At 31.3% G+C, this 10,306-nt stretch overlaps 1 protein-coding gene across 1 annotated transcript; it reads left to right on the forward strand.

Annotated features, from left to right (window-relative positions):
* The first annotated feature begins 2,326 nt into the window (after positions 1-2,326).
* Positions 2,327-9,997, forward strand: LOC124839178 (endoribonuclease). The gene is made up of 12 exons (XM_047314919.2): positions 2,327-2,492; positions 2,576-2,647; positions 3,135-3,214; positions 4,463-4,688; positions 4,810-4,842; positions 5,216-5,298; positions 5,438-5,510; positions 5,818-6,151; positions 6,257-6,588; positions 7,462-7,799; positions 8,626-8,983; positions 9,403-9,997. Exons 1-12 carry the CDS (start codon positions 2,415-2,417, stop codon positions 9,619-9,621), a joined length of 2,226 nt encoding a protein of 741 aa, XP_047170875.2. The 5' UTR covers positions 2,327-2,414; the 3' UTR covers positions 9,622-9,997.
* Positions 9,998-10,306: the final 309 nt, after the last annotated feature.

Below are 10,306 nucleotides of genomic sequence, written 5' to 3' on the forward strand. Positions count from 1 at the left end.
AGATGAAATTGGGTAAGCACATGAGTGAAATAGGTGAAAACTAACATTAGCAATGTCATTTCATACCATTTTTAGTCTTGTCCATATCTAAGTGCCTTTAATGACCAAAATCCAACCATTGTATATTTGTGAATTTATCTTATTGCACATATATGTAAATGAACGTTGTTCTATTTAGTCTATATGAGTTGTTAATCACACAATTCTTTTAGTATTACGAGTCTCTTGAGAAAACAATACCTGGTCTTACCATGGTTTATTACTTGAAGCGATTCGATGCACTTGCCGAAATCATCCAACAACTCGTTAAGCGAGACATGCATTTTCTAAATGAAAATATGTATTATAACCTTGTAAAATCAGTCTTAAATTCATGTATTATATGGTGTTAATTGGTACAATTTATGTGGATTGGGAATGTAGTGATTATTAAGGTGAGAATACTATTACATGGTAGTGTGAGAAGTATATTGACGATAAATTCCATAATGATATTATTTGACTCTACTAGTATTAAAATCATGAAGAGGAACATACTTAGTTGTGAGAGTCGAGATAGATTCTTATTTGGAGATTCAGTAAGAGATTGGATCTCGTAGATATATAATTTACCTTATCATACTTTTTGGTCAAGATGTCGTCTGTCCATGTGATATGATTCCAAATACAAGAGAAGCAAATATTTAGAGATTTAATGTCAGCATCACCGTGATATAACTATAACTTCTAATTGGTAGGAGTGAATGAATGATGATAGGTGAGTCAGACTAGTTGTGTATAAATGAGTGAGGTGGACTAAGCCATGATAAGCTTTATACATTTTCTGTTTTTTATTATGATGTGTGAATTGAGAAAGAATGAGTTTTTTTATTATTAAATGATGTTTAACTTATAAGTAATACAATTTAAATTTATTCTAGCTTACCTTGTTATGTATTGTGCTGTGGTTCGTTCACCTACTATGATATTATATTATACGTCAGCATATGATAGTGTAAGTGGGAAAGATGAGTAATGATGAGATTGCTAAAGGTTGAATGGCCAATAATTATTACTTGAATATATAACTTTTGTATTGTATAAATCCTTCTAAGAAGGATTAATTATATAGTGAAAGTTTTAACTTGAGTTTTCTTATGGAAGATTGTAAATACATTTTATATACTTATGTTTGTTTATGTTTTTTTATCAATTATATAATACTATAATTAGTAAAGTAATCTTACTAAATTGAAGTGTTATGGGTCTTTTAGTAAAAAAACATTTTCATAAAAATGTGTTTATATATATATATATAAAGTGAGTACAAATCTCACCTTTACCAATTAGACTACCCATTAATGTATAATCTAATGCATGTGATGTATATAGTTGAGCTAAAGAGAGGTGTGTTTGAAGTTTTACATCAATTAGAAATAAAATCAATTTACAATATATAAATGAATGCAAACATCATTTTACAAGCCGATTTTATTATGAAATTAAATTAGACTTAAATCCACTCCATATATATATATATATATATATATATATATATATATATATATATATATATATATATATATATATATATATATATATATAATCATCATCTCATATTAAATTACTATTACTACAAATTCATTCATTTATATAACATCTTATTTTTAAATTTATCTAATTATAATTTCCTTTTTAATATTTCATATTGAAAATACAAATATTTTTTTAACATTATTTTTTAATAATATTATGTTTTCTTACTTATATTTTTAAAAGAATATTTAAGCAACTTATTATTTAACAAAATATAAAGACAAAATTGATATCAATTTAATTTCAAAGGAGAGATAAATATGGACATTTTCCTTCAAAAATAAAAACAAAAGCCAATATAAACTTTTCCTCAAAAGCATGTGTAGGCTTATGAATTCGTATTTGTGACATCTATAATGAAAACTAATTCATGATTAGTTAGTAGAGTGACATGTCTTTAAGGAGCACCTGAACTATTGATACTATGGAAGATTCTCTTTATTTAACTTCTTTAAAATTTGTTTTATTTTCTCGGACTTTGTTCATGTTGTTACTATCCAGTATTGTTTTAATATAAAAAAATGAAAGCCACACACTACACTTTCTATTTTTAGTAAACTTAGGTTTTTGAGAGAACTATAATTTATTCCAACATATTTTTTTTATTACGTCTAAAGTCAACGAAAGCGTATTTAATCCTTATAATTATAATTAAATTTAAATAGTTTCTTTTTTATAAGAATTATTTACTAATAGTCATTTTTTAAAGTAATTTATTTTTAAGCTTAAATAAACTATGAGGAAGCAGAAAAAAAAGCAAACGCAGCGTTTTAGTGCTGCTCTGTTCGTTCAGTGGAGCCCTAAAACGAAACACTTCAGTGGTGTAAGCGGCGACGACGATGAAGGTGGTGGCGCTAGTTAGCGGCGGCAAAGACAGTTGCTATGCCATGATGAAAGCTATTCACTATGGCCACGAGGTTTTTTTTTTCCTATTTTCCCCAAACATTTTTCATTTTTATCTATTTGATGTATTTATCTGTTCTAATTGGTGTTACAATAGATTGTTGCATTGGCCAATTTGATGCCGCTTGATGATTCTGTGGACGAGCTCGATAGTTACATGTACCAAACTGTATGTTTCTTTTCCATTTTCCTTTTTTGTTATTTCCATTGCTCAGTTTTCTAACTTTCTAGTAACTTTTATTTTGGGTTGAAATTGAAAAGAAAACGGACTTCTTTTTTATACGCGTTTTGTAACTGAAGAAGCAATGAGATAACAGATAGTGTTAGCATTGCTGTTACATCAGGGTTTTCTTAAACTAAGCAAATTGAATGAGATTAGGAATTATTCTATTTTTCCTTGTAACATTAGAATTTAAAATTTCATTTGGTCCTTTGTAATTCAAGCTGTCTTTTGGATAGGAATTACTTTCCTCATAATTTTTTGTTATTTCTTCTCACTTTGGTATTACATCATTTTTTTAAAAAAATGTGAAGTGGTGAACTTAATTGTTAGAGAGTCACCATCTTAGACCTCTGCTTGTATCCAGTTATTTACTGGAAAGTGTTGTTTCCATTCATGTATGAAATGAAAATGGACTGCTCAATGTTTTCCACAGGTTGGACATCAAATTATTGTCAGGTATGCTGAATGCATGGGATTACCATTGTTCAGGAGGCGAATACAAGGCTCCTCAAGGCAAGCCTTCTAATTATAAATCTTTTGATACAGCCAATTATTTTTAGGGAAATCAGTAGGTTGGGTTAGCTTAGTTAATTAAAGGTAATTAAACTCCTATTGACATTCTATATTTATCAATACCAAATAGCTGTGTGGAGTGACTGACCCCAAATCTGCAACATCGTGATTAAAGTACTGGGCAGATGGTGCTATTCGGAAGTTTCAAGATGAATACTAAATAATTTGAACTATAAATACTTAAATGCTCAAAGCTAAAAGGTATCCAAAAGGGGAAACATAATAATCATTAATGAATGAAAGTCATAATTTGAAGCTAAACATAAGTAAATAATAATAGAAGTCATGGAATAAAGAAACTTTAAGCCTCTGAGAAAGAGAGCTCTGATGAATCCTATGCTTCAAATGTAGACTGAAATCTGAAAAAATCCCCACAAAAAACGGTTCAACATATACACAAGCATAGGGGTAAAGAGGTGATTTCCCTCTATCCACCATATTCACTGAAATGACTGTGGTTTCCTGGGTAGCTGCGACAAATGCTCTGCTACAAGTTTGGAATAATGTCCCGAGGCTACTCTGCCTCCACAATGCATTGTTGACAACAATGAGGCACTGACACTTTAATTTGCTTTAGGTTTTTATATCCGATACCGATAGTCTCTGATATTTGAATACTTTCCTTATATGTACAATTTTATTAAATTTATTAAATTTAATAAAAGTACATGAGACAGAGCAACATAAAAACAATGTTCCTTGGTGAACTGAAAGTGGAACTTGTTGTTGATTTCAAGAAAGGAGTGAGATTGATGGTATTATTCCTATTCATAGACAATAAGAAGTAATTTATGATCACAATAGATTATAAACCTTTTTGTTTATATATGTCTAATTTTTTTAGTTTGGATTTGCAGAATTTCAAATATATATTTATTAATTTTATGATTTTATATACATATCTATATATGTATCTTAAATGTATCCTATCCTATATATTTTTAGATTAATTATACCATTGTACCTTTTGAGCATTCAAACTAGCATTTCTACCCAGTAGGTTCTTGATAATCTACTAGAATAATTCCCCACTCTCCCACCCTTTTCTATCTTGATTAATCTCCTCAACAGTTATGTTTTCTAATGACTGTTTGTTGGTTAACCTTTTAAGCTATGACCTATAACGTTGTTAAACCATCTTAACTTGTAACGTTTGGTATAAACCTTCATGTGATAATTTCTTAATAGGCATCAGGAGCTTGGTTACAAAGAAACTCAAGGTGATGAAGTCGAAGACCTGTTCACTTTGTTACGTGAAGTGAAAAGGAAGATACCCTCAATTACTGCAGTGTCTTCTGGAGCCATTGCATCTGACTATCAGAGATTGCGGGTGGAAAGTGTTTGTTCAAGGTTAGGACTTGTTTCTTTGGCATACTTATGGAAACAAGATCAGTCATTGCTTCTCCAGGAAATGGTAAAAAGTGTTTTGGACTATTGTCACCATAATTGATAGCATACATGTATGTGATTGTGTAGTAGGATTTTAATTTTCTCCATTGTTCATATAATTCTAACTCCAATTTGGTCCTGGCCAGATTACAAGTGGAATTGTAGCTGTAACTGTGAAGGTATAACTTGTTTAACTTTGTTTCTAATGCTTATTGCTTTTTGTGGTTTCTCTTTTTCATTTGTAAAATGGGAGGGGATTCCTTTGCTCTTACTCCTCTGTGTTTCTTACTTACTATTTGTGCAGAGTAATCAAATTGTTCTTTATTGAGCATCATGTTATTCTAATATCAATTGATGGCATGGGTGCTAATGTAATTATTTCATGAAATTTTAAAAATAATGAGGTTTGTTTGAATATATTGTGGTGAGTTACATGTTGCCAAAAATGAAAAGTTTTGGATCTGAAAACATTTTCTTCAAGTCAAGAAATATGTTAAACTTGTTTTTGTGATGTACTTGAATAATTGATAGTTCTAAATTTAATGCTTGAAGGTAGCTGCCATGGGTTTGGATCCTGCGAAGCACTTGGGTAAAGAATTAGCCTTCTTAACTGCTTATTTACATAAATTGAAAGAGTATGTCAGAAGTTATTCTCCCTCCTTTTTCTTTGTGTATTATCTGTTTAAATACTTTTAAAGTTTCTAGAGTAAATGACTCTACGGTCTTTTCATGTATTTATTTCACCCTATCCTTTATTGTGACTTCTTTTTCCAGATTATATGGAATCAATGTTTGTGGTGAAGGAGGGGAATATGAAACATTAACTCTTGATTGTCCTCTCTTCTCTGTAAGTTCATACAACCACTTTTTGTGGTTTATTGGTTTCACACTTTAATTTGCGCACCAACTTGTGAATTGACCATTGTCCATTTGATCTTTAGTTGGCATGTGTCAAACTGGTCTCAATTTTCACTCGTACATTTTGGTTTCAGTTTTGTGGTTCTACCAAATATTGTTCTGGAGAATCTTGTGTATTTGATTTTCTTTCATTCATTTGATGTCAGTTTTATGGTTCTACCAAATACTGGTTTCAATTTATTATCAATATTTTTCTTCTGTTTTCTTCTGTTATTTATATTCATTACATTTTTCAGAATGCTCGCATTGTGCTTGATGAACATCAAGTTGTGATGCACTCTTCCGATGCCATAGCTCCTGTTGGAATTCTTCATCCCTTGGCATTTCATTTGGAAAATAAAGCTGATGTTCAGAATTTAAAATCGCAAGACAACATACATGACATTTGTACACAGAAACTAGGATCTGTGTATGAAGTACACGACAGTCTAGAAGGATGTGAGGCCACATACAAGCCTCTAGATTATAGAGCCGACACAATGGATGGCATAGAACATAAATTTAACATCTCAAGAACAAATAACAAGGGCACATTCTCTTTAAGTTTCTGGTTGCAAGATTCATGCAATGGTCATAGTTCTCTACTTTTTCTATTGTTTTTAAATCAGTTTGTTTTACCTCTTACTTTCACAATATTTTGTTTTGACCCAATTTTATCTTATTTCCTTAGTGCAGGTTTGCAAGAAGACTTGAGGATTGTCTTGGGGAAAATTGAATCACAGTTATTGGGCCTTGGTTTTGGATGGGAAAATGTCCTCTATATTCACCTTTATATTGATGACATGAATAAGTTCTCTGAGGCAAATGAGACGTATGTAAATTTTATAAGACAGGAGAAATGTCCATTTGGCGTCCCGTCTCGTAGTACTGTTCAAGTGCCGCTTATAGAATCAGGTTTCAGCAGCGCATACATAGAAGTTCTAGTATCAAACAATAAGAGTAAAAAGGTTTTGCATGTGCAGAGTATTTCCTGTTGGGCACCTAGTTGCATTGGGCCATACAGCCAGGTATACCACATTGTTCTCAGCAGCAGCCAATTATTTATCATCAGAACAAGTAGTTTGTACATGTTATCTGTATCCTGTTTATGGAAGTTGACTTGGGATGGGACACAACTAAAAGCAGTTTAATTTGGGGCTGAATGCTGCTTATTTAAGATTAAAGTGATTTTAGTGTATGTTTAATTTGACAAAATTCAAACAGGAATTGGGCAGTTAGTTTTGTTAAAATTATTGTCAAAATTTATGCTATTAGCCCAAGATTTCATACCAAGTTATTTGGTCCGCCTAAAGGGAGTTAACTTTTAATTCGAAAGATTAAGCGTATAGAAAAAGATTTCATTCCTTGCTATTGTTCTTATAAATGTGAAATGCATTTATTCATTTATATATATATATATATATATATATATATATATATATAAATAACAATTTGCAGAACTTCTGTCTAATTTCTATAAGCTTGCTCTTAAAGTTTCCCAAGTTAAAAATAGCTTCATCTTGATTTTTTTTTAACTAATTTTACTTGGTACCTAAATACTTGGACCAATACTTTTTTAGCTGTAGTCTCTGATTAATAACTATAAGCTGTTTTTAGCACAAAATTAACTAATCCCAAATCAAATTAATACTTTAGTTGCTTGAACTTTATTTCTATTTTATTCAATGTGTCTTGACTTGAGAGTGGGATTCATTTCTAGGTGCCCTTATTAAAAAGGGATGGTAATCATCTAATTGAATAGTGCTAGTTCTGCTTGTTTGCTTACCTCCTAAAGTTTCCATATGTTTAACATTTTAACATTTTATTATACCCATACCATTATCAGATTTCAAATGTTATCTAGTGGCTCTTCTGTTCTTCCTAATGGTTTTTGCTTTCAGGCAACCTTGCATGAGGGTATACTTCACATGGCTGGTCAATTAGGGCTTGATCCTCCTACAATGAATCTTTGTCAGGGAGGCCCTGATGTCGAACTGGAACAAGCACTAAAAAACAGTGAAGCGGTGGCAAAATGCTATAATTGTTCAGTATCAACTTCTGCAATTGTTTTTGTTATTTATTGTTCTAAACGTGTTTCATCATCAGAGAGACCCAATATTCAGGAGAAACAAGAAACAATTCTTAGGCAGATGAAGATCTCCCATCTGCAGGAAGCAGACACCTACAAAGGGTTGGATCCCTTGTTCCTATATGTTCTTGTTCCTGATCTACCTAAAAGGTACTGCAGGGTATACATTAAGTCATCTTTTTCTTAACTGTGCTTGTTTACGCAATAAACCTTTGCGCTTTCATGGATCTGTAGCTAGAGAAGGACAACCATTTATATATTTAGAAACTATAATTTGTTATTCTTTTTCCTTTTTTTTAAAGAAGTTCTCTCATACTCTATTTATATTAGGTTTCATTGTTTTTAGGATATTAAAATTTCATATCGATTAGAGATATGACTATAATAGTACGCAAACAAGTGGAAATCTCACCTTGTAAATCGGTTTTGTAAGGTTAAAGTGGGATGAAAGTCCACTTTCTAAGATGACACCAAGATCTTAGCAAAGTTTATTGGATTTATTGTATCACTTACTATTGAATCACTATCGTATCATCCATTAATATATAATTCCATCTTCAAGATGTCTAATCCTTGATGTGTGTGTGTATGAAAGGTCCTACATTATAGTATATAAATGAGTGCAAATCTGATCTTATTAGTTGGTTTTGTTAGTTAGAGTTAGAATTGAAGTCTCCTTTCTATGAAATGATGCACTCTTTTATAACATTGTTTTCTACATAACCACAACTCAAATAAAGTTGCCCATATTAGTAGAGTCTTGGTTCCTTTGAACATGGAACGTTGTCTTATCTTTTATTTGGATTATCTTTCGTCTTTCATATTTTGTGGTTAGGATATTAGGATTTAGAAAGGATTTTATTGAATCCTTGTTTATTATTATTATTATTATTATTATTATTATATTATTATTATTATTTATTATAAACTCTCACAAGATTTATGTCCATGGGCATCTGCAATTTGTACTTTCCAGAGCATGCGTAGAAGTAAAGCCTATTCTTTATGTTGAGGATGGAACAGATACAGTACCTGAGGCATTAACAGAAAGATCTAGATCAGAGACACCATCACATTATTGGGGTTTCAAGCCAGAAAATTGGCATGGTTCTTGCATTCAGAAATGCGTGGTTTCTGGAAAGATATGTGCCATTATACTGAATATTTCAAGTGAGCTGGCAACGAAGATATGTTTTGATTCCCAGCCTGCTGATAATGTGAATAATGGTCAATATTCTCTTCCTAAGGCATATATGGAGAAGATATCGAAGTTCTGCATTTATCTTCTTGACAAAGTTATGACTGATAATGACTTCACCTGGGAAGATATAATGGTTAGTATATTTCTTAAAATATTATACCTGATCAATTCTATCCTTCCTTTGTCTGGATTTTAATTTAGTTCTGCAGTCTGTAAGAAACCCATTTCTTGTTTTCTTTACAATTTTAATCAATAACTTCCACCTTGGATTGTCCTGGTTTTGTTAAACCTTTGGGGATGGAGATGAAACACAACATTTTAAGTGCCTTTCTTTGATTAACACCCTTTCTAGATCCAGATATTTTATGCATCTCCTTGTCCATCATGTTCATTTGTGTTAAAAAGGTATCCACGCAATTTCCTGAAATTATAATTATTTGAAGAAAAAAAATTAAAAAGGCCAGCGCTCCACTTTATTCCACACCCTCTGTGTTCTTTTATGAGCTTGATCGTTCTCTTGCACTTTTCAAATTCTCGTTTCATCTTATGCAGAGTTTGAGGTTCTACATCCCGGAAAGCCTTCAAATGTCAGTGCAGCTATTACAACCTATGTTCTGCAATGCACTTTTTGAACTTTCGGAAATGAGTCACAATAACTTCAAAAATGGTGAGGAGCCAATCTTCAACATAGTTCCTGTCATAGGTGCTGGGAAGTCTGCCTCATGCATGGACGATGTAGTAACCTGCGAATTATTGGCTCGGAAATACTGAGTATATCTATACTTTCTGAAAATACTCTGAAATGACTGGTTGTAGGGGTGGTTCAGTTACTGTGCACTTTACTAGCTGAAATACAATGTTTTATTTTTTAAATACAAAATTGATTCGCTTTTTCTAAAGCCAAAACAAAGACAGTTCATTGAAATAGGTTTTGTCGATGACTTGGTGTATAAAATGTTGGGAAGTTATGTTCATCACTCCCAATATTAAATTTTGGAGCCGTTCTTTTAATTTAAAGAATTACATTGTAATGTGCATTTTTTAAGCTGTGTGGAAGGTAAATGGAGGGCTGTGGAAGTATAATTTCAACAAAGTGTAATCTTGGTAGTTGCTTTAATAAAATTACAGTCGCATTTTTGTTTGTTAATCTCACAGCAGGTAAAGTTATTTCTCCATATATTGGGAATATACATTTTTGTTTGTTAATCTCAAACCATATATTTTGAAAATATATTATATAAATATATTATATAATATTTAAAATCAATTTTAGACCTCTAAAAGTATCTTGAAAATACATTCCAGAAACTAGGTTTCTCAGAGGATATTCTCATAACGAGTAGTTGGAAGTGAATCTGTTGGGTCTTTTTGGTACCATCCTCTGTTAAGCATTAAAAATATCATTTAATGATAGTATATTAAAATTATTTTTAATGTATTTTAAAATATTAAAATT

The sequence above is a fragment of the Vigna umbellata genome, chromosome 5 (assembly GCF_029865625.1).
Source record: "Vigna umbellata cultivar VRB3 chromosome 5, Vumbellata_1.0, whole genome shotgun sequence".
NCBI lineage: Eukaryota > Viridiplantae > Streptophyta > Magnoliopsida > Fabales > Fabaceae > Vigna > Vigna umbellata.